General features: G+C 42.5%; 1 protein-coding gene and 1 long non-coding RNA gene across 3 annotated transcripts in view; one reads left to right on the top strand and one right to left on the bottom strand.

The window, feature by feature from the left end:
* The window catches only part of LOC140503886 (uncharacterized), a 33,597-nt gene extending 23,918 nt beyond the window's left edge, over positions 1-9,679 (bottom strand). Inside the window, exons 1-2 of one of the 2 annotated variants that reach the window (XR_011966903.1) lie at positions 9,585-9,679; positions 9,317-9,360 (exon numbers count right to left, since the gene is read on the bottom strand). This is a non-coding gene — a long non-coding RNA (uncharacterized lncRNA). Of the gene's footprint in view, positions 1-9,316 lie in introns of both variants that reach the window. The other variant, XR_011966901.1, reaches the window with a different exon arrangement.
* Positions 9,680-9,781: 102 nt separating this feature from the next.
* On the top strand, positions 9,782-24,315 carry LOC140503884 (cytochrome P450 2A13-like). Its single transcript, XM_072608237.1, has 9 exons — positions 9,782-10,033; positions 11,631-11,793; positions 13,332-13,481; positions 16,168-16,328; positions 16,614-16,790; positions 18,112-18,253; positions 18,553-18,740; positions 22,096-22,237; positions 24,020-24,315. Exons 1-9 carry the CDS (start codon positions 9,854-9,856, stop codon positions 24,199-24,201), a joined length of 1,485 nt encoding a protein of 494 aa, XP_072464338.1. The 5' UTR covers positions 9,782-9,853; the 3' UTR covers positions 24,202-24,315.
* The last annotated feature ends 1,270 nt before the right edge of the window (positions 24,316-25,585 follow it).

Below are 25,585 nucleotides of genomic sequence, written 5' to 3' on the forward strand. Positions count from 1 at the left end.
AAAGTGAAAGAAACAAAGGTAAGTGACTTGCTCAGGTCACACAACTAGTAACTGTCTGATGCTGGACTTAAACCAAGATCTTCCTGATTTTTGATCTGACACTCTATCTGCTTTGCCACCTAGCTGTTCAGTTGTGGAGGCACAGGCTCAGTCTCACAGGAACAGTCTCAGGTCAGGTAAAGGTGAGGGTCTCTTGAAACTGCAGAGCTCTCACGAGGCCCCCCAGATAACAGCCGGGAATTGAGGGAGTGAGCCAGGTTACATCCTGTTTTACACCTCTTCTTTGTGGGAACGTGCTGTGGAGAGCATTCCACCCTTGAGATTGGTCAGTGGTCTGAACATGCCTTTGTTCCCCATACTCTAATTGGCTGATAAGCTGGGAGCATGTGCTGTCCACAAGTGAACCATGCATCTTGGAGGGCTTAAGTAGGGACCAAAAAGCCTGAGGAGGGGGGGCTCCCTCTGGGAGAGCTCGCCCTGCATGCTGATATGTAGTTTTATCCTGAATAAAGCCTACACCTCTACTTCACTCTGGTGGTCTCTTCTCCTGTACTTTCATCTGGCTGATCACTGAAGACCTGGTATAGGTAAGTGACCCAGCAGCCCGTGGCATTAGGCTGGACATTCAGTAAGATCTGCCCATCTGATATCTAATACCCATTGATAATAAGAGTCTATTCCTTGTCCTTTTCAGTTATGAATTTCTATTATTCTAACCTAAATCACTCTATATTCAGTTCTGGTGCAGTCTTCCTTCTTCCCCATCCCCTCCCAAACTTTTGTCTTTTGCTCCTGTCAACCCTGAAAATAAATTATCAAAGAGCCACAGAGATTATCCTTTTGAAATTTCTTTCAGGAGGTTATCAGTGGGTACTTTCAATTTCTATTTTACCCTCTGGTTCCAGAACATCATGACAGTTTTTGTTGACAATTTCTTGAAAGATGATGTTTAGGCTTTGATATTGGTCACGGCCTTCAGGCAATCCAATAATAAGTGATCTTTCTTGGATTTATTTTCCAGGTCAGTGGTTTTTCCAATGAGATATTTCACAGTATCTTCTATTTTTTCATTTTTTGGTTTTGTTTTATAATTTCTTAATTTTTCAAAGAGTCATTAGCTTCCATTTGCTCCATTCTAATTTTTAAGGAATTATTTTCTTCAGTGAGTTTTTGCATCACTTTTTCTATTTGGCCAATTCTGCTTTTTAATGCATTCTTCTCTTCCTTGGCTTTTTGTGCTTATTTTACCATTTGGCATAATCTGTTTTTCAAGTTGTTATTTTCTTCAGTATTTTTGTGTCTCCTTTATCAAACTGTTGACTCCTTTTTCATGATTTTTTTGCACCACTCTGTAAGAGACAAACATCTTACCAAGAACTCCACAAAGCCACTGGTTGAACTAGGAAGCACTTTTATTAATATTCTTTCAAGAGTTCAACGAGTAGGCATATCCATTGAGACAAATACACAACTTTTTATTCTCGATTCCCGATGTGTATTTCCCCTCCTGTGTTCCCATTGGCTGGGTACCACAGGGTTTACAGCCTCTCCAGTGTGCCTAAACTCCTCATGTGGGTCTCCACCCATCTTCATGAAGGATCTTTCCAGTTGCCCCTTAGGCACCTGCATCCTTTTTATCAACTTAACTTTTATGCAGAAGCAACAATCTCCTATAGTGATTTCCCACAACTCCCATTTCTTTTTCCATTTTTTCCTTTACTTCCATTACTTGATTTTTAAAATCCTTTTTGAGCTCTTCCATGGTCTGAGACCAACTGATATTTTTCTTGAATGCTTTGGATGCAGGAGCTTTGACTTTGCTATCTTCTTCTGAGTATAAGTTTTGATCTTCCTTGCCACCAAAGTAAGATTCTATAGTTTGGGTTTTTCCCCATTGTTTATTCATTTTCCCAGTCTATTACTTGACTTCTCATCTCTTTGCTAAGGTAGGGCTCTGCTTCCAGTGTGGGGGGCATATTATTCCAAGCTTCAGGGGCTTTGTACAGCTGTTTCCAGAGATACTTCTAGGAACATGTAAGTTTTCAATTTTTCCAAGGTAGAATGATCTAAGGAGAGGTGTTTACTCCCTCCTAGACTGTGCTCAGATCTATGAGTTACCACAAGCACTCTTTTACATTCTGGAACTGTGAGGAGGGCTCCCTCTCCATTATTTCCACAAGGTCTGCTATGCTAGTGCTCCTCTTTGCCCCAACACTACCATCCAGAATGCAGCCCAGGTCCAAGTATGGGCAAAGCAATAGAGTCCTGCCTTAGTGCCAGTAAAGAGAGCCTGTAATATCCTTCTGACCAATTGTTTGATCACCTTACCTTCTGTAGGCTTAGAGCTCCAGAAACAGCCATTGCTGCTGCTGCCACAGCTGCTGATTCAGTCACTACCAAGGCTTATTCCTGGTTTGCTGGGGCCTAGTCTGTGCTGGCACAGTCTGTGATGGACTGAGCTCCTCTCTCAGTCTGGTGCAACAAAACTCTTCTGTCCACCTTTCAGGTTGTCTTGAGCTAGAGATTTGTTTAACTCTGTCTTTTTATGGGTTCTGCTACAAATGGAATTCATTTAGAGCCACTTTTACAGGTATTTGGAGGGGTCTGGGGGAGAGCTCTGGCAAATCTCTGCTTTCATTCTGCCAACTTGGCTCTGCCCTCCCTTCCAAACAAGACATTTCCTAAGGTAACTTATTTTTTCCTGGTCTAAAGAACCCCGTGTTGGCCAACAAGGTCAAATTATGCCAATTAATAAAAACTTAGAAGTGTCTAGTTGATAGATTAAATGCATATGCCCTGCAGCCAAGTTCTTTGGCAGTTCATTCTTAGATCCCAGACTTCCCATATTGCAGCTGAGGGAAACAAACACAAGGTACCTGTTCCAAAGAAATCAAGAGACTTCATCAAGAAGAGGTAGACAAATCCTGTCTTCAGTAAATACACCAAAATTTCAATCCTTGAAGGGAGCAGAGCTTGACCAAAGATGGAAGTTCAGTAACTGAGAAGGAAAAAACACTCATTGCCACCCTTGAACTAGCAAATTGAGCAGAAGGCTCTTGGAAGGTACTACACCTACAAGGTTGCACTGGGCAAGGGAAGAAGCAGGAATTAACCCTTTCTGATTCCACTTTTGACACCAACTGTCAATCCTGAAAATAAATTATCAAAGAGTCATAGAAGTTATAGACAAAAAATCTTCTTTATCCTGTTGGAAGAGGGAAATTAGAATGTGTGCTGGAGTCTTCTCTAGGAGCAAGGAGATCCAAGGCAGTGAGGCTAAGCTTCGAGATGTATATATAGTTGTGGGAAGACAAAGAATCAAGCAATGTAGTGTAACAGCAGTGATGAAGTAAAATAGCAATAGTGAGGTAGTGAGGCAAGGTTGCCTAGTGACAAAATGTCCATTCATAGCAGGGCTTCAGGACTAGTGCTTGCTCAGTCTAAGGGACTGCCAGTTCTGTGATTTAGCTGTGGCAGAGTTCCTCTAAAGGCTAAGTGCAAAGGGCTGTTGTTAACTGAAACTCAGGACACAGTTTGCTTGTTGTGCCTTAGCTCTGGAAAATAAGATTCCCGCTCTCTCTGAAATTATTTTAAGGTTTGAAGAGGAGGAATAAGCTTTCTGTTTATAATCCATAGTAGGGAGGAACAGGGAATTAGGCAGACAGAGAGAGAACATTGTGACCAAAGATATGTCCTTCCAAGCACACAAAGCCAAAGTCAAACCTTCCTGATTCCAGCATTTCTAGTTGGAAGGTTTACTTAGAGATTACCCAGTCTACCTCCTCTCACATTTTACAGACAAGAACATTGAAGTGGGCTAGAGCCAAGATGGTGGAGAAAAGTCAGGAACTCATCTGAACTCTCCCAAGTTCCATTCCAAACAACTTTAAATAATGTTTAAATAAATAATTAAAAAAACAAGTTCTACAGTGGCAAAACTCACAAGAGAACTGAGTGCAACAATTTTCTAGCCAAAGATAACTTAGAAATTTGGCAAGAAGGGTCTGACACACCAAGGTCAGAGTGGAGCTCAGGGCACAGGACAGCAAAAGTCTCACTCCACCAAATCAACTGCAGGCCTTGGTGGTGACTGAATTAGAAGTGGCAGTTGAGGTTTCTGGAACTCTCAGCCCACACACAGTAAGGCAATGTAACAACTGATCAGACGATTACTAGGATCTCTTTGTTGGCCCTTGATGCAGAACTTTTTTACACTATCCATAAGCAGATCTGGGTTTCAGTCCTGGGTCACAGTCCAAGGGTGAAAAGGAGGACTAGCACAACAGAATTTAAAGCCACAGGGGAGCAGAGATACTGGCCATAGTTTCAGGTGGAAAAGAGCACTTATGGTTCCTCACAGACCAGAGAAAAAGGCAGGAGAGTAATGATCATACAACACCTTAGATTATACTATCTTGGAAGAACTCTAAACTTAAAGTCTACCAGAACTAACTCTAAAAATAGCAAAAACAAAAGGCATGAAGTTTACGATAGTGCCCCCTCCACCCAGGGAGCAGAGCCCAACTTTAACATAGAACTAAAAGTCAAGAAATAGGTTGATAAAATGAGGAAACAAACAGATACTGGCCATCGAAACTTAATGTGGTGAGAAGGAAGTTCAAAACACCAACTCAGAAGGAGACAACAAAGTCAAAACTGCTACACCCTCAAAGAAAAATGTGAATTGGTCTGAGATACTAAAAAAAGAATTTTGGGGAGAGGTGAAAAAGGATTTCTAAAATCAAATAAGAGAGTTAGTTGGAGGAAAGATTGGGAAAATAAATAAGAGTGATGCAAGAAAATCATGAAGAAAAAAAGAGTGAACGGCTTGGTAAAGGAGGAACAAAACCACTGACAAGAAGAACTCGTTTGAAAAGTGGAATTGGCCAAATGTAACAGAAGGTACACTGAAAGAAATAATTCTTTAAAAATTAGAGTTGGGCAAGGTGAAGCTAAGAACTCCATGAGACATGAATAAAATATAAAACAAAATCCAAAAAATGAAAAGTAGAAGAATATTGTGAAATATCTCTTTGGAAAAATAACTGACTTGGAAAATACATTGAGGAGAGGTAATTTAAGAATTATTGGATAGCCTTAAAGCCATGCTCAGAAAAGAGTCTAGGCTTCATCTCTGAAGAAATTATCAAGAAAAACTTCCCTGGTAATCTAGAACCAGAGGATAAAGGAGAAATTTAAAGAATCCACTGATTACCTCTTGGAAGAGATCCCAAAATGAAAATTTCCAAGAATATTATAGACAATTTCCAGATCTCCCAGGTCAAGGAGAAAAATAATGCAAGCAAGCAGAAATAAATAACACAAATGTCATAAATCCAAAGTCAGAATAACACAAGATTTAGAAACTTCTACATTAAAGGATTAGAGGGTTTGTCATATGATATTCTAGAGGACAATGGAGGAAGGATTGCAACCAAGAATCATCTGCCAAACAAAACTGAATATAATCCTTCAGGAGACAAAAAAGTGTCCTCAAAAAAATTGGAGACTTTCAAGTGTTCCTGATGAAAAGACCTAAACTGAAGAGAAAACTGACTTTCAAATACAAGACTCAAAAGAAGGATAAAAAGGTAAGCAGGAAAGAGAAATCTTAAGAGATTGCATAATGTTAAATTGTTTACATTCCAACATAAGAAGATTATACTTGTAACTCATAAGTACTTTCTAATTAGTAGGGCAATTAGAAGCAATATACATAGACAGAGGACTTGTATGCAAATTGACTAATAAAATGATATTAAAAAAAATAAGGGTGAGAAGAACGCACTGGTTGAAAGGGGAAGACAGAGGTAGAATGGAGTAAATTTTCTCACAGAAAAGGGGCTTTCAAAGTAAATGGGAAGATGGGGGATTAGTAGGGAGCACTTAAACATTATTCTTATGAGAATTTCCTCAAAGAAAGAATAAAAAACACTCATTTGCATGTTGATATGAACTGATGCAATGTTAAGTGAGTGGAACCAGGAGGACATCGTACACAGTAACAGCAATATTGTATGATGATCAGCTGCGAATGACTTAGCTATTTTCAGCAACACAATTCAAAACAATTCCAAAGGATTCATGGTAAAAAATTTTATCCACTACCAGAGAAAGAACTGATGGCATCTGAATTCAGATCAAAGCAAATTATTAATCAAATTATTTTGTTTATTTTTTTCCTTTGGGTCTGTGTCTTCATTCACAACATAACTAATACCGAAAAATGTTTTGCATGATTACACATATATAACCTATGTCAAATTGCTTATTCTCTTGGGGGGGAGGAGAGAAAGGAGAGGAAATTTGGAACTCAAGTTTTAAAAGTATGTTCAAAATTGTCTTTGCATGTTATTGAGGATATTATTTTATTTCTAAAGGCTACTCTGAGGTACCACCCCACGCCTATCAGATTGGCTAATATGAAAGCAAAGAAAAATTATAATGGAGGGGATGTGGGAAAATTGAGATACTAATGCACTATTGGATTTTTGAACTAATTTAACCATTCTGGGCAGAAATTTGGAACTATGCTCAAAGGCTTATCAAACCATGCATACCCTTGGCCCAGCAACACCACTAATAGGTCTGTATCCCAAAGAAATCTTTTTTAAAAAGAAGAGGGACTTATATGCTATTTATAGCAGCATTTATAGTTGTGGCAAAGAATTAGAAATTGAGGAGATGCTGATCAATTGGGAAATGCTTGAACAACATATGTTATATGGTTGTGAAGGAATATGACTATACTATCAGCTATCATGAGTAGAATGTTTTCAGAAAGCCTGGAAAGACTTACATGAACTGATTCAAAATGAAGTGAATTGAGTGAGGAGAACAGTGTAGCAATATTATATAATGATCAACTGTGAATGACTTAGTTATTCCCAGCAATACAATGATGCAAGAAGATTCTGAAAGATGCATGATGAAAAATGCTATCCATTTTCAGAGAAAGAAATGAAGGATTCTGAATATGAATTGATGCATACTCTTTTTTAACTTTCTTTGTTATTCTTGGATGGGGGGTTATGTTTTCTTTCATAACCTGAGCAATATGAAAATATATTTTGCATGACTGTATATGTATAACCTATGTCAAATTTATTGCCTCCTCAAGGGAGGTGGAGAGAATTTGGAGCTCAAAATTAAAAAAAAATGAATGTTAAATTTTGTGTATACATGTAGTTTGGGGAAAATAAAATATTAAATAAATATATTTTTTTAAAAAAGTAAATGGAGAAGTATTGAGGTATTGAGTCCAGAGATACTGAGTGACTTGCCCAAAGTCATATTGGCATTAAGATGAAGAGCTGGATGCCACGACTTTGATCAAATACAGCACTCCTTCCATTGCCCAATGTTGCATTAAGTAGGGGGTTGAGTCCCCAAGTTCCGTGGTGAGTCTCTGGTCTGACATTCTTAGAACAGCAGAGGCAGGTGGCTTTGGATCCAATTCCATTTCACAGAGTTCACAGTCAACCAGGTTTATAGAGGGTACATGAACTAGTGATAGATCTTAGGGAAGCCTGATGTCAGGACCTCTCACATAATTCCTCCAGATTTGACTGACCCACACTCAAGTGTAGTGCTGGTCTGACCTTCCCAGAACAGCAGAGGCAGGTGCCTTTTGATCTAACTCCATTACAGAGTTCACAGTCAACCAGGCTTAAAGAGGGTACATGAACTAGCAATAGATCTTAGCGAAGTCTGATCTCAGGAGCTCTTGAATGACTCCTAAAGGCCTGACAGACCCCAGGCTCAAGAGCTGTGTCTCTAATATCTAGGGCTTTCTTTGTGGATTGAGTCCACGTTTTGCAGAACAAATCCTTTTACTAAACGGATTAATTCTATGAAGTTTGGATTCAGTCAAAGGGCAGCATTTGAGGACCTACAGGATCATATGTGGGCTTGAGGCCATAGGTTCCCCACCACTGCAATCTTCTACTGAATTTCTGTGAGTTCACAAACTCTTTATTGAGTGAATTCATTCAGAGACATGGGACACACTGGCACAGGATCCCCCAGTATGATGTGAACACCATAAAAGAAAACACATGGAGAGACTGCTTTATGAGCAAAGCAGAATTGCAGTAGGTCAAAAGAAACATGGGATGTGCACATTTAGAGACATTTCCACTCCATATGTTTGCAAGGAAGATCTGTGGCTCAACCTGTGGTAGAGCATTCCAAGTTCTGATTGGCCTGATTATCAAAGTTCGACTCACCGTACCGTACCTCGACCCCAACATAGTGTTTTCATTTCAGTCTTTTAGAAGAAAGGACAACAATAAACCAATCCACAATTGCGCAAAACAAGAGTAAATTGGTAAATATTTAAGGAGGGGGGAGGGCAGAGTGAGGGGGCTCATGCAAATAAGTTTATCTGCCTTGTTATTTCTTTAAGTCCAGATTATGAACAAAACAATAAATCAAGCTCTGATTTCTAGCAATCACTGATTTCTGAGGTATAAGCATTCACAACAAAAATCTCACCATGGTTCTTTGAATCCTTGGAGTTCATTCCAGTGTACCCCTTCCCACCCTGGTTCCCTTTTAGCAAAAGTACACTTAACAAAGATTGCCCTGATTTCCTAGGCTTCTCCTCAACCCTGAGTTCTTCTAAGCTATGACATTAGCCAACAGGTAACTAGGAGAAAGAGGGCTGTGAGGACCTTGGTCACCCAGGTAAAAATACTGTCAATCCCAATTAGTTTCCAATCCTTGTCTAACCTGCCCCTTCCTGCATCTCCCTAAAAAAACACCACAATCCATTTACTTCTGTTGGCTAGTTCTATTCCTTCTCTCCTCCATCAAACTGCAGCCCAGAGGCAGTTATGGCAGGTACTCAGCTTGGCTGTGTTGTCCATAGCGACCCTCCTGGATGACCTGGGTTGAAATCCTAATCTTGCCCCTGGCTACCTATCTGAACTTCCCCTTTCAGATTCATCTGCAAAACCAAGAGGTCACAAATGTTCATATTTGTGAATAATTGTTAAGTCTATCATCAAGAAGATATTTAAAATTTCAAAGAAAAGAACACAAATGAGATTAGAGCTTAGAGGATCTCTAAGTTAGAGGATCCCAACTCCAAATCCTAAGATCTAATTACTGCCCCTTCTAACTCCTGAATTAGATCAAAGTAAAAAACGGGTCACGTGGGCTTTGGGTTAGAGTGTTATTTGCCACACATTTGGATCAGTTCTTGGTTTGTTGTCAATACTGTTTAAAGGAATACTTGGTAAACAATAGGTGGAGATCCCATGCTCCACAGGTGCACAGGATATTTCCCATGGAAGGGGTGCATAGGACTCACCTGATGATAGAGTTCTCTCCTCACACAAAGGAGAAATGGATGGTCTAGAGAGAGGGAGAGACTTGCTTAAGGTCACAGCCGGTAAGAAATCTATTTTTACCCGTCTCCCACTTTGACCTTCTATGGCCTCATCTTCAAGTCTTGAGACACCTTGCCCTCCAAGCCCTATTACTAGATCCCTCACAGCTTCTGCCATCGAATTCTGAGACTCCAAACTCCATGTCTCAGCTAGGATACCCCATTGAGCCTTTCCCTTTTCTACTTTTACCCTCTGGCATCTTCAAGTCTCTGAGGCCCCACTGCACTCAATCCCTCTTCTTCTGTGACCTTCAGATTTGACCAGTCCTGGAGCTCAGGGGACGAATGGGTTAGGACTGAAAATGTTGCATAAAAGAGCTGAGATCAGTGCCAGGTGACAGCCTCCACCCCCTGGCCCAAGCATAAAAGTCAGGAACAGCCCTATCTGGACCCCATTTTTGAGTCAGCATCTGCCCAAAACCCAGGTAACAGCGCAGTGGGGCCTCTGCTACCTTCACCATGGTAGCCTCTGGGCTGCTTCTGGGGGCCATATTCTTTTGCGTCTCAGCTCTGGTCGTGCTCTCTGTGTGGAAACAGAGGAAGATCTGTCGAACCCTTCCCCCTGGACCCACCCCCCTGCCTTTCATCGGCAACTACCTGCAGCTCAACACCGAGCAGATGTATGACTCCCTCATGAAGGTACTGAGGCTGGGGACAAGAGGGAGAACATGGAGAGACTGAGACAGAGAAATAGAGATTGAGAGAAATAGAGAGAGAGGAACAAGGAGCAAAGATACGGAGAGATTGACCTATAGACAAAGACACTCAGAGGAGCAAAGAGACAGTGAGATCCAAAGACAAATTAACAGGGAGAGACATAGTAACAGAGAGAGTCACACAAAGAATAACAGTGACAGAGATAGAATCACGGAGTATATTAGAAACACACAAAAGAAATACTTAGAAGTAGAGACAGAAAATATGACAAATGGTCAGAAACAGAGGCAAACTAGCAGAAAAGGAAAAGCAGAGACAGAGATGAAAACACATAATCCCAAAGAGACAGTGACACAGAGTGATGGACTCGGAGACACAGAGTGAGACACAGAAATGCAAGCATCAAAGACAGATGGAGACGGAGATAACTCTCATGTGCATAAGTAGCTTCCAGGGTAGTTGGAAGAAGGCTCTGGGAAAGTCAGAGAGAAGGGGAGATGGAGGCAGAAAAAAGTCTCTGCTTCTCACTACTGACTTGAGGAAGGTCTTTTCCATTCTCTAGTCCTCAGTTTCCTGTCCATAACATGGACAGACTGGGTTAGATGGTCTATAAGGGCTAAGTTTTATGATCTTATGGGCAAGATGCTCTAAGGAAAGTGCAGAACATCTTCATGGGAGGGAAGGACAGAGCTGGGGAGCAAGAGAGGGATTCATAAGGATGGTGGAGAAGAGGCCAGGAGGATGGGAGAGCTGGCCTGAGGGCTGGAGAGAGAGGACCGAAGGAGAGGGTGGGAGGTGGAGATTTGAGAGCCCAGAGAAATCTCGTGGCAAATATGGGGACTCCTGCTCTCTCTGGCCCACCCATGAGGGTCATTAGCTTCTTATAACCCTGCAAAATTATTTAAGAAAGCCAGTGTAGGTGAGGGGCTTGGAATAGACATGCCCCATTAGACTGAGAGGTCCTCGAGGGGAGGGACAGTCTTTGCCTTTGTCTTTCTATCTGCAGTGCTTAGCACACAGTAGGTTTCTGACAGTGCTTGTTACCTTGACTTGTCATAGGAAAAAAAAAGGCAAAGAAGTAAAAAAACAGCATTTTTTGTTCTGATCTTGTTCAACAGAGGGTCATGGGCTCATAGATTCAGAGCTGGAAATAACAAGACAAACCATTGTATCCAAACTCCTCACTTTGCACATGACAAAAGTGAGGCAGAGGTGAAGTTACTTGCTCAGAGTCACACAGTAAGTGTTTGAGGAAGGATTTGAACCCAGGAACCCATGCTTCCTCAAAAAAGAAAAAGAAAAATTTATATATAGATGCCTATTTTACATATATATGCATATTTACCCTTACACATACATTTTAAAATAAACAAAGTGTTCACAAGGATTCACAATCCTGTTCCTTGTTCCTTGCGTACTGAAATGTTTGCGATGTCTAGATCACAATTACACATTGTTTTGAAAGCAGCTGAGAGATGGTGGGTGAGGGGTTATGTTTCAGGGCAGAGAACTAAGAGGGGGGAAATCATGGGGCTGAGAGGCCACTCTCTGGTTATTCTGACGTCTTCACCCCCTCCAGATTGGGAAAAAATATGGACCTGTGTTTACAGTCCACCTGGGACAGAGGACCATTGTAGTCCTAACTGGGTATGAGGCTGTGAAGGAGGCGCTGATTGACCAAGCAGAGGAGTTCTCTGGTCGGGGGAAGCAGGCCACATTTGAATGGATCTTTAAGGGGTTCGGTGAGTGTCTGCGCAGGGACACACACATGCACACTCACATACATACACACACCACACACACATACACACCCCACACAGACATACATATACACATATAACACACACATCACACACATACACAACTTCCACACACACACCTCATACACATACACACCACATACATCCCCCCCACATACACACACACTCATTTGCATACCCCAATTCCCCTAACAACCCTACACACACTGCACACACATCAAACGTGCACACACACACACACACACACACACACACACACACACACATACACACATACATCTCCCCAGGCCAATGTGATCTCCTCTAGTCTGCTGATCAGGGTTCTAAATCTTCTCTCCTGACTGGCCTTTCCCTTTATGACCATGGCCTCCCTCCACCACCTGCTCCTCTCTGTTTCTTTTTCTTTCTTGGTTTCTCCATTTGTGTCTCATCTGTCTCCCTGTTTTTCCATCCTTCTCCATTGCTTTGTCTCTTCATCTTTCTTGGTCTTTCACAATCTGTCCATTTCTGGCTATTCTTCTCCCTGTATTTTTCATCTTTCCCTTGTCTCTCCTCTCCGCACTTTTCTTTCTCTTTCCTTCACCTTTCTCCACCTTCTATCTTTCTCTGTCTCTATTTGACTATCTCCCTTTGACTTTCCATCTCTCTGTCTCTCAACTTCTGCATCTTTCTGTCTGCCCCTTTATCTCTATCTCTCCTTGCCTCCTTCTGTCTCTCCTTGTCTAACTATCTCCCCAAATCTCTCCATTTGTCTGCCTTTCTGTTTCCCTCCCTATATCCCCAGTTCTTCCATATATCTCCTGATTTATCTTCCTATCTCCCCACCCTTCTTCATTTCTTCTCCTTTCTTTTTCTCCCCATATCCCTTATCTCTCTAGCTTTCTCTTTTGGTTTGACTTTTTCCTCCATCTCTTCCTGTCTGCCCTTCTCTCCATATCTCCCTTTTTCTTCATCTCTGTCTTTCCCTAACTGCTTTCCCATTTCCTCCCTCTCTCACTCTTCATTTTTCTGTATTTTCCTCTCTCCCCATCAGCCCAGTCCTTCTGTGTCTCTCTTGGTGTCTCTTCTTATCTTCCCATTTCTCCTTGTTTCTCGTTCTCTCACTATATCCCCATCTGTACCTCTTTTCCATTTTCTGTTTCTCCTTGTTTCACCTTCTTCCCTATATCTCCATCTTCTGCCTTCCCATCCCCCCTCCATCTCTCTGTCCCTCCCTGTCTCCCCAGTTCTCTCCTCTCTTCCCCATTCTTGCTATTCCTGTCTCACCTCCCCCATTTCCCCATTTCTCTGTCTCTCCCTTTATCCCTTTGCCTCTCCATCTCTTTTTTCTTCCCTGTCTCCATACCTTTCCTCATCTTCTTTCTCTCTCCCTCTCTTTCCTATTTCCTCCCTCACTCCCTCTCTTTCTTTCTCTCCTGGTTTCATTCTGGACACCCACCTCTCATCCTATATCAGGACCTGGGATCCTGCAGGATCTCCAGTGTTCCCTGAGCTCCTTCCTCCCTCTTGCCAATGAGCAGGTGTGGCCTTCAGCAATGGAGAAACGGCCCGGCAGCTCCGACGATTCTCCATCACCACCCTCAGGGACTTTGGCATGGGCAAGAGAGGCATTGAGGAGCGCATCCAAGAAGAAGCTGGCTTCCTCATTGAGGCTTTCCGAGGCACAAAAGGTGAGTGGACGCTAAGAATGTTCTGCAGCCTTGTGCATGGTCAGCATCAACTATCTTGTTATTGTTGTTGCTCAGTTGTTTCAATCATATCTGACTTTCTAGATGCCATTTTGGAGTTTTTCCCAGCAAAGACACTGGAGTGAGTTGCCGTTTCCTTGTCCACCTCATCTTACAGATGAGGAAACTGAGGCAACAGGGTTAAGTGATCTGTCCAGGGAGTCACTTGTCTGACATTTGTCAGACAACTAGCAATTGTCTGAGGCCAGAACTGAACAGATACGAAAATGAGTCTTAATGATTCCAAATCCAGTGGTCTATCCACTGCACCACCTAGCTGCCATCAGTTAAAATGTCCTGCCCTCGAACTTGGTTGCTGTCATCCCTGACCCCCAAGAATCTATCTCTGTGCCCTGTCACTTGCTTTTGCCTTGCATCTAACACTAGCTGATCTCTATATCTTGGTGTAATGAAAATGCTTAAATATCCATATTTGAGGTCCTCCACTCATTTACTTGGTGATTTGAAATAGGTGACCTCGCTTCTCTGGACCTCAGTTTCTTTTCTGTAAAATGAGAAGGATGGATTATATGGTGGCCTCTAGGTTCCCTTCCATATCTAAATGAATGACTCTATGATTATTGGAGTCTGGGTTCAGAGACTGATCCCCTCCCTAAACCAGGACACCCAGATTAGAGTTTTAGCTTTGCCTTTCACTCACTATGTGACCTTGGGCAAATCCCTTCCTCATCCTGACTTTGAGTTTTTTCTACCCTCTAAAACAAAAGGAGTCGGATTTTTTTAAAAATGATACTAAAGGAAAACATTTATATAACACATCAAGGTTTCTAAAGTACTTTATATTTCTCTTTTGATTTTCATAAGAACACTAGAGAAGTAGATACTATTATTACTCCCATTTTAAAGATGAGGAAACTGAAGCAGAGGTCAAGCAACTTCCCATGTTTACACAGCTAGTCTGAGGTCAGATATGGGCTTAGGTCTTCACAATTTCAATAAGCCAGCTAGGTGGTGCAGTAGATAAAGTGCTGGACTTGATATCAGAAAGACTCATCATGAGTTCTAATCTGACCTCAGACACTTCCTAGGTGTGTGACTCTGGGCAAGACACTTAACCCCCTGTGCCTCCTTTTTCTCATCTTCAAAATGAGCTCGAGAAGAAAATGAAAACCTTTATTTCTGTCAAGAAAACCCCAAATGGGGCCATGAAGCATTGGACATGAATGAAATGACTGGATAGCAATGAGTGTGATCTATCTCTGTGCTTTTCTACATTCTCATTCAGTGAATGGGTGAGGTTGGTCAGAATTATCCCATCTAGAAACAAAAGAGTTTTGGACGAGATTGCTGCAAAGGTTTTTTCCAGCTGACATGCTAGATAAGGGAAGGCAGCCTGGGATCAGGAAAGGGTCCAGAATTTAGAATCATTAAAACTAGACATGGATCCCAGCTTCACCACTTCTTACCTGAGCAAGTTCCCTTCCCTGTCTAGGCCTCAGTTTCATTTCATTTCAGGGCAACCTTGGAGTCCAAAGGCAGGGGTAGATGAGAGAGATATGTGTGTGTGTGTGTGTGTGTGTGTGTGTGTGCGTGAGAGAGAGAGAGAGACAGAGACAGAGACAGAGACAGAGAGACAGAGACAGAGAGATAGACAGACAGACAGACAGAGAGAGGACAGAGGGGGCAACTGCTCCTCTGGAATCTAATTTCCCTTCTCTATGGGATTTGGGGATGAGAACAATGACTGTCTTTTGGAGGATGAGAAAACTGAGTCTCTGTCTCTCTGTCTGTCTCTATCTTTGCCTCTTTCCCTTTTCTATCCCTATCCATTCCATATGGATCCTCCTCCCCAGAAGGCTCCATCCAGAGCACCACCTAGATGCCATCAATTAAAATGTCCAGCTCCACCTCACTTTTTCAACTTCATCTTTCTGCCTCTCTCTCAAACCCTGTCTCCATGTATCTGTTGGCCTCTTTACCTCTGTGGTGGTCTATGTTTCTTTTTTCTCTTCTTTCTATTAACTCCTCTTGATCTCTCTGCCTTTGGCCTCTTCCTCCTTGGGTCTTCTTCATCATTATATCACCGTGCTTCCTTACTTCTCTTCCCAAATAAATGTACATTTTCATCTCTAAAACCTTGCAAGATAGACATAAGCTAGGTTTCTTTCCTATGCACTAAGCCTTAAACCCATATCACTCAGACTTTCTTTGATTGGCCATCAATGGATTCCTGGTCAAGCCTCATTTGACTCAGAGTTAATGTAAACGGCAATAGCTTCTGTTTTGACCAAAAACATTGAGAGTCTCCCCCTCCCAGAATGATTTTTTTTTAATAGGGGAAGACTTTGCCTCTTTTCTTGCTTGGCCTTAATTGCTGATTGGGCCTTACCTTAGACTGACACCTGTTAAAGATCTTAGCTTAAAACAGTCAAGGTCTCTCACTTATACCAGGGTCATCTCCAGTTGTCCTGATCAATATCTGCCTCTGGACACAGATGGATTTGGAGGATGAGAAAGTGACTTTGCACAGCCCTCCCTCACTTAAATCCAATTCACTTTCATGTCATGGCATCACTTCCCTGATGTCATGGTGCTTTGTGAAGGACAAAAGGCAAATAACAACAGCAATCCTTATTTCTGTGCCTCTGTTGACCTGGTTGGGCTACAGGAGCTGCCATCGACCCCACCTTCTTCCTAAGCCGCACTGTCTCCAATGTCATCAGCTCCATCGTCTTTGGTGACAGATTTGAATATGAGGACAAACAGTTCCTGTCCTTGTTGCGTATGATTCTGGGAAGCTTCCAGTTCACAGCCACATCCATGGGACAGGTGACCCTCAAGACATTCTGTCCCACTCACTTGGGTCTTGACTTATCTTCAACCCTTAATCCTCTTTAATGCTTTCCTGTATCTCCTGTACCCTATTCCACAATCTGACTTCCTGATCACAATCTGACTGTATGCCCTGTCCTGATGACCAGTTCTCCATGATGACCCTCATTGATACCCTAAGAGTTCATCTTTCATGATGATTACCCTATCATTTTTCTCACATCCCTCAAGAACCTACCCCCAGGGCCCTGTACCCTATGACTTGTCTTGTGCCCTCCCCAGCTATATGAGATGTTCTCTGGAGTGATGAAGCACCTGCCAGGACCTCAGCAGCAAGCGTTCAAGGAACTGAAAGGGCTGGATGATTTCATCACTGAGAAGGTCCGGGAAAACCAGGCCACCCTGGACCCTAACTCCCCCCGTAACTTCATTGACTCCTTCCTGATCAAGATGCAGGAGGTAATGGCCCAGTGGGCAAGTGAAAATGGAGGGGATGGGGTGAGATCTCAGATGGAGGGAGTTATGGATCTTTGGGACAATCCCCAGACATTGGGAAGTGGGCATCATAGATATTGGGCAGCAGGTCTCAGAGGTGAGCAGGAAGCACGAGCAGACATTAGGTGGCAAACCTTAGGCTTCCAGAGACAAGGCTCAAAAGCATCTTGTGGCACATGTCAGGAGGTAGGTTCACAAATACCCCAGGGTCAGGCAGTAACACAGAGCACAGATTCAGATATACCAAGGACATCTGGAAGTCATTGCCAACTTGGTGTTAGAATGCCAAAGAGAGAAAGAAATACAAATGGAGAAAATGAGACACAGAGATACAGGGACATAGTATAACACAGAAACAGAGAACGATGAAGATAGATGCAGAGACAGAGACAGAAATTGGGAAACAGAAACACATGAAGGCAAGGCCAGCACAAAGAAATATTTTCCATTCTCCACACTCCCTGCCCCTTTAGACATTCATCCTCTGAGTATAGGGCTTTGGGGGATGAGAAACCCAATCATATAGTCCCAGCAGCCTTGCCTGACTCTCTATAGAAGACCTTGGGAAGTACTTTCCTCTTCCTGGGTCCCTGTCTCTTCATCTATAAAATGTAGGATGGAGCATATTAACTTATTGTCTTTGTCCTGGAGGGAGGAAACAGGAGCAATAGGAAAAAAAGGTAAATGGAGGAATTTAAATGTCTTGGACAAAAGACTTCCTAACAATGAGAACTGTCCAAAAGTGTGATGGGCTACCCAGAGAGCTAGTGGGTTCCCCCTCCTTGGAGGTCTTCCAACAGAGGTTCTACGACCACTTGTCAGGAAGATCAAGGTGAGGGTTTCCATGGTTGCTAAAGTCTCTTCGAGCTCTATAATTCTGGGATTCTGGAAGGCACCATACTGTAGTGGGTAGGGCTGTAGACTCAGGAGTTCCACATTCCTGAGTTCAAATATCACCTCAGACAGCTATGTTCATCTGAACAGGTCCCAATCTCTGTACCTTAACTTTCTGATGAAAGTGGTTGGATTTTACAATCTCTAATGTACTTTTCCACACTAAATTTATGTTCATCTAAATTCTGAGAATAGGTATGTATTTGAGTTCCTTTGAAGTGACATATCCTACAGTATTCAGGTGCCACTGAAGGATCCCATTGCTGGCACTCAAGGAAACTAAGATGGCATTTAGGGAAAGGAGCCTTTGAGGGGGAAAAGTCTAGAGGTGAAGCAAGTGTGTGTATGTGGGGGTCGGGTCACCTGGGATGTGTCCACATTTTCCTCCCAGGAAAAGAAAAATCCAAACACAGATTTTGACATGAGGAACTTGGTCAAGACCACTCTGAGCCTGTTTTTTGCGGGCACTGAGACTATTAGCACGACCCTTCGCTATGGCTTCCTTCTGCTAATGAAGCATCCAGAGGTAGAAGGTGAGCCCCCTTCCCATAGTTCACTTAGAAGTCCTTTGGTGTCCTGGGAGTTGCCCATAACATCCATACATAACATCCATATATTCATACAGACAGACAGACACACACTCACACATGCACACATCATCATTATCATCATGATCATTGTCACTGGAACGTGGATTATTCACCACTCCTCGTTCCAGCCTTCTCTCACCTCAGGGTATACCCATTTTCCCCATGCCATCTGCTCCCTTAGGACTTCCCCAGGTTCTCTCTGACCCTCCTGAATCCTATTTCCTCACCACCACCAACCACAGCTAAAATCCATGAGGAAATTGATCAGGTCATAGGACGGATCCGACCACCCAAGTTTGAGGACAAAGCCAAGATGCCATACACAGAGGCCGTCATCCATGAGATCCAAAGGTTTGGAGATGTGATTCCCATGAATCTGCCCCGGAGAGTCACGAAGGACACCAAATTCCGAGGCTACCTTATTCCCAAGGTAGGAGTCCCTCGCTCTTAGCATCTCCAGCTCCAACATCTACATCCTTCTGCCCCAGAACCTTCTCCATTTCTGTCATCCTCTAAATGCCCGTATGTGTTCTGACACCTGAGAGTTCCCCCACTCTCTTCTCTTAAGTCTCCTCATCCTGCCTTGTGTCTCCTGGAACTTCGTTTGTGCCCTATATTAGCACATCCATCCATCTGTCTTGCTCCGATTCCAATATTCTCCTGAGAATAATTTTGATATCTCTGCTCAATTTGATCAACATTTGGTTAGTTCATTGTGATTTATGGGTATTAGTGATTGTCTAGAAGAAAGATAAAGAGAGAATTAAGTTTAATTGTTAGCATAAGAATTATTTAAGTTGGAATGAATTAACCCCCTATGTCTTGATGATTATACTGCTTTTACCTGGTAGATTTATACTATATCAATTTTTAGTTTGTTATTTAGGCATGTATTAACCTGTTTTAGGAACGGATTGAGACTTGTATCACACCTCACCCCGCTCCCACCCTCTGTTCTCTAAGAGCAGCTATGTACCAGAAAACACAGATTCTCCATTTTACTTTGTTCTTGTTCATCTAATGCTCAAAATATGCTAGTAGAAATTCCCAGAATTGTCTTGCCCAGCCATTGACTAAACACTCATGATTGATGATGTGTGAAAAGCCTAATGACTAAATTTTGGTGATTGATGGACATTTCTCTCTGACCAGTCATTTAGACTTCCCCTTTTGGAACTGACCAATGGAAGTATTGGACCCCTCGTTCTATTTTTAGTCCTCTCATTCCTTATAAATATTTGTCACCTTCAAGCAGAAGGGGTCCCTGATTGTAGAGTCTTGAATCCAATTCATTAAGCACCACCAGTCTTCCTAATGCACTGATACATGTTAAGAGCTCTGTCTCAGTTTCCCTTTATTGCAGAATGGCTTTTGTGGGTCACATTTTTCTCCAATGTAACCTCAACTGATTTCTCTGAATCCCATTCTCTCTCCCTCCCTTTCTCGCTCTCTCTCTCCTTGTATGTTTTCCTCAAGTTATTCTACACCCTTAAATATAATGATTTTAATTTCCTGATTTGAAACGAAGGGTACAGTTTTATATTAAGTGCCTCCTATGTGCCAGTCACTATGTTATGCACTTTATAACTATCTCATATGATCTTCACAACAGACGCACAAGGTAGGTGTTATTATTATCTTTGTGATGAGGGTGACAAATAAGAAAATTGAATCCGACTGAGACTTAGTGACTTACCCAGGGTCACCCACTTTGTAGGTTTCTGAAGTGGAATTTGAGCTTGGGTCTTCCTGATTTGTGGACCACTATTCTACCCACTGCACCACTTAGCTCCTTCTAAAGTTCTGAAATATTCTCCTCTTTCGAATTAGCAAAAAAAAAAAAAAAAAAAAGTGAACCTCAGTGCTGTCATGTCAAAATGTGTGGTCATGAATTGTATTTATGCTAAAACGATCCTTCTAGTAATTGAAGCAGGATTAATTGCCCAGCCAAGATATTGCTTTCCTACTTGTACTGATTGATTGTCAAATGAGACACATTTTAAGTTTTTCTCCTTGCATGTTTTATATAGTAAACTTAGCCTGTTTCAAAGACTTAGTTTCAGGATGTAGTTTGAAAAATAGTTTTATTACTAGCACTTGCCCAGGAGGTAATAATCCCAGAATGTGATCAGTGTAAATGAAGTATGAGTTTGGAAAGAACCTAGGATGGAAAAGGATATTGAAATGAAGAGAAAGTGTGTTTGAACGAAAAGCCACCTTGTGGTTGAAAAATGAAGACGGCAATAGCACATGTTGTTTGACTCAGAGCAGTTAATTTATTATCTTTTAGCACACCCTTGGGGCTGCCCCTTCAACTTGAACTAATAGGTTGGGTCACCAGAGGGCAGCTAATAGCCCAGGGTTCGAGATACTTTGTGAGTCCACACTCTTAAAATGAGAGCTCACAAGCCCCCACTGATAAACTTACCTTTCATACTCTGCCAGTAGACAGTTACCTCAAAGCAAAAATAGTTACTGAAATAATATCATAAAAACAATAGTAATAAACATTCCCTCCTTCCCATAAACCTGAGGCACACTCTTCCACCACTCCACAAACTGTAAATGGAAAGAATGTCCATACAATTAGAATATCCTTGGAGTGATGCACAAGCTTAGAGAACACATATGGTTAAGATGAGTCAGACCTCTGGGGCTATGGGGCCAAATATCCTTTACCTTCTTGTGGTATCCTCATGGTGCTTCTCTTGGGCACAGAGTCTATTGAGGAGGTCTCCTAACTGAGTCTTTGGTATCATTCTGAAGTTTGAATCCTACTTTTGAGGATTCACTCTGATCCTCTCTGATCCCAGCCTCCTGTTCAGTCATTAGTTCTGATGCAAATCAGTATGACCAATGGTGGTGAAGGGAAGAGAAAGATATTCCCTCTCCCTTTCCTTCCCTTTCCTCTTACCCTCTGGTAGAGGTGACGTTGGAAGAGCAAAGATTCTTAAGAGCTTAGTTATTTCTTCATTGCTGTCTCTTCTTTTGACTGCCAGAGGTCACACTCCTGAAAGCTGCCTCCTGTTTCCAATGTGTCCAGACCAGAGAAGCTCCCTTTTTCCAGGCCACCAAAGGCATAGTTGTTCTTCTGTCAGTCAAAGGCAAGCTGCCTCTCCAAAGAATCCAAAGACAAATTTTTCACTCTAAAGGGGACTTTCCCCTTCTGTTACAACTGAAGTGGGGAAGAGGGAAAATGCATTGATTAGGGGTGTTCTCACCAACAGTCTCTCCATTACACTTAGCATTATCACTGTTAATATAATTCAATTCTTATTAATTCTCTCTGCCAACCATTCAATCACTAACACAATCAAGATACTGGAATTGATGGAAACACAAAGGCAAAAATGAAACAGGCCCTGGCCTCAAGGACCTTACATTCCATCAGGGCAAACAACATGTGTCCGTATAGTGGGATACAAAAATAAGGCTAAGGGCTGGACTTGGGATTTCATTGACAGGAGGACTCCCTCTGCTGATTCAGGTTGGCACCTTCTCTGCATATTACAGTCTTAAGACTGAGTGACTTGCCCAGGTAACATAGTCAGTATGTATTGGAGACAATTTGAACTTGGTTATTCCTCCATCTGAGACTAGCTTTCCATACATTCTATAACCTCATTTATTCAGAAGCAATATACTCTTTCTCTGCCTCTGTCCCTCTCTGTCTCCTCCCTTCCCTCTCCCAGGTTCTCTCCTTGTCTTTGTCTCCCCTCTTTCTGTCCTCCTCTCTTCACTTTACCCATCATTGTCTTTTTTGTTCTCTCTCACCCCCACTTTAGGGCACAGAAGTTTTTGCCATGCTTGGCTCAGTACTGAGGGACCACAACTTCTTTGCCTGCCCTGAAGCCTTCAATCCTCAACACTTCTTGGATGAAAAGGGCCAGTTCAAGAAGAGTGATGCCTTTGTCCCATTCTCCATTGGTGAGTAGGATAACCTTCTCTCTTCCCCTCCACGACCCCCACTCTCATCTCTAGTACCAACCAGTATGGACAGAGCCTAGTGAATCCTTCCTTTCTTTCAATCTACTCTCAATTCATCCTGTTATCACTCAGGTCAATTTCTGTTGACCAGTCTTCTCAAGTGGGAGTGGCATGGTTCCAGATAGGCCCCTCAGAGGGTCCAAGAGTTCCAGAAAGGACACCCCCCAAAAATCTCCAGAGTCCCTTCTTCTGTAAGGACGAAGTACATACACTGGAAAGAGCCCTGGCCCTAGAATCAGAGGCCCTTGTTCAAGTCCCCTCTCTAAACCTCCCTAGTGGGTGACCTTGGTCAAATCATTTCATCTCCCTATACCTCAGTCTCTTCATCTGTAAAATTCAGTTCTGGTACTCCAGAGTGACTGAGGTCCCTTCCAGCTCAGCATCTATCATCTCAGGCCTCTATGAGCCTGCAGCTTTGGCCAAGTACCTTCCCTTCTCCAGACCTCAGTTTCCTCATTTGTAAAATGAGGTTATTGGACTAGATGACATTTAAGGTTTTTCTCCATTCTAACATTCAAGAAAATAACTACTTATGAGATGGGGGGCAAAAACTAGGAAAAGTTGTCTCTGCCCTCAAGAGTTTACATTCTACTGGAGAGGGCCAAGTTTAGGAAGAAAAGAGAAGTAATTAAAAAACAATTTGCAAATGGAGAGTACTGACTACTAAGACAATGAAGGAAGGCTTCCTGTTGGAGATGGTACTAAAGTGCCTTGGAAGTTAAGGATCCTAAAAGCAGGGGGAGGAGAAGGGCACTCCAGCTGAGAGCTGTTTTGATGAAAATGGAATGATCAATTTAGGCAACAGCAAATACACCCATTAGTTTAGAATGTAGAAATCCAGGTGAGGAATTCTGTGAGATGGGGAGGGATGGAATCAAGGGAACAGGACGGAGGAGGGTCCCTGCTTTGACAGACCTTGGAGCAAAGACAGAGAGAACCGAGGATGGTATAGACAGCGTGGGAAGCATTCCATAGATTAGAAGAGGGATCTCCCAAGGGACGGCTCGTATTGTCTCTTGAGAAGAGGCAAAGGGCTCTGCTGAGAACGAGGTGTAAGAAGGTTGAGGAACAAGAGCAACTCCATGTTGCAAAGGTTCTCCTACCTCTGATGTCCTGTCATCTAAACACACCAAAAAACTAGGGTGTCGCAATGGGACATTGACTTTGGGCATCAAAATTTAGTAGATATTGATAGCACTTGTGATCCTTCATCAGCTTAAAAACAAACAAAAAAAGCTTCGTAGCTAATTACCAAGAAGAATTAAACAAAAGAGGAAGTCTTTTGTGGCACCAGACCCAAACATATTCTGTACTACTTGTCTTTTTCTAAGTTATCTACCATTACTCTCTGGTATAAGATCCCTCTCAGATATGACTTTTCTTTGTTTTAATGTCGCTTCCGTGTGTGGCAATCTTTTCCCTTTAAGGGATTATAGACTTAAGGCTGTAAGTTACCTCGGGGCCATAGAGTCCAAATCTCTAATTCTGAGGGTGAGAGAGGGAAAGTGATTTACTTAAAGTGATGTAATTAATCAAGATCCAATTTGTCACCAGAACACTTTCCATTGTGCCTTCTCGTTTTCTCCCAGTTCTGACATTCTCTCTGCTAAGGGAGGGTCCTTACACCCTGGGAGAGCCCAGGACTGACACTCTATCTTCTAAGAACCCTCCAAGCTCTAAGGGCCTTCCCCACTCTGAACTGTTCTGACTCTGGCTCCTCAGGCAAACGCTACTGTTTTGGTGAAAGTTTGGCCAGAATGGAGCTGTTTCTCTTCCTCACTACCATCCTGCAGACCTTTCGCTTCCAGTCTCCACTCCCAAAAGAAGCCATTGATATCTCCCCCAAGATGGTGGGCTTTGCCACCATTCCCCGCACCTACACCATGTCATTCTTGCCTCGCTGATGAGACTGAGCTCAGGCAGCCACAGCAGAAACAGGAGGAACTCGTGCAACTCCAGGGGTGGTGGTGGTTTAGGATGTATTAATAAAGTCTGAGCCTCAGGAAGCTCTGTCTGTATCTCTGTTTGGCTCCTGGAATCTGTGACACAGCATAGAACTCATTGAATATAATCCCTTCAAGTTACAGATGAGGTGACTTGTTCCAGGTCATACGGAGAGTAAAGAAAAAAATTGAGACTGGAAGTCTTTTAGTTTACAAAGGAATTTTGCCTTGCATCATACCCCTCACTTGTGACTAATTTCTACCTTAGTCTCTGTCTCTTTGTCCCTTCTGTCTGCCTCTGTCACTCTTCCATCTTTGTCTTTGTCTCCCCTGGCTCTTTCCTCTGTCTTTCACTATCCATAAATGTTTCTCTGCTTCTTTGTCTTTCTCTATGTCTCTCTTTCCCTATGTCTATCTCTCTATGACTATGTCTCTGTCTCTGTTCCTGCATCTCTGTGTGTCTCTCTCCAGTTCTGTTATCACAGAGCAGATTTCTTTGGGAGGAAGAGTTAAGTCATATATGCTTGTCAACAAACTTGTGATCACTCAAAGAATGACCAATACCTTCTATATACAGATGGAAATATTGAGGCCAAGAGAGTGGAAGGGATTTACTTAAGACTAAGGCAGGCAGCTAGGTGGCATAGTAGATAAAGTACCAGATCTGAAATCTCATTTTGCTGAATTCAAATCCAGCTCCTGATACTTACTAAGAGGGTGATCTTGGGCAAGTCACTTAACTCTGTTCACCTCATTTTGTCATCTCTAAAATGAGCTGGCAAATTGTAATGCCAATCAATACAGTACACTTGAGAGCTGTTGCTGTGAATACATACACATACATGCACATGTACATGTACATACATACTTGTACACACACACATATATACATGTTTTTAGGGTTGACTTGCACAGTATAACGAGTTCTGTATTCAAAACAAAACCTTATTCAAGAAACTAAAGCATTCATAGTTCAACACAACATGGCCTTAAGGAGTCACCAAATTACACAACACAATATAGCATTTCTCTTTCTACTTATTTATACAATCAGGGGATCCCAGACCAAGGTATTCTCTTGCTCTGCACATCCCCAGGGATAGGAAAGAACACAATATACTCTGCCCCTAGGTCAGAATAAGTTACAATCCCTTCAGTCCAAACAGAGTGTCCAAGTAAAGCCCTCTTGGCGGGGTGTCCTTCTCTCCACGCTGCTGTTGCAGGCTCCCCTCTGTCACTCTCAGATGCACACAGGCTCTCATAAACAAGAGTCCAAGTTCTAATACTGGTCCGACCCCCACTTCGAAGTTCTGATAAATACCTAGGTGACAAAGCCAAGAGGGTG

This window comes from Notamacropus eugenii, chromosome 5 (genome assembly GCF_028372415.1).
Source record: "Notamacropus eugenii isolate mMacEug1 chromosome 5, mMacEug1.pri_v2, whole genome shotgun sequence".
NCBI classification, from domain to species: Eukaryota; Metazoa; Chordata; class Mammalia; order Diprotodontia; family Macropodidae; genus Notamacropus; species Notamacropus eugenii.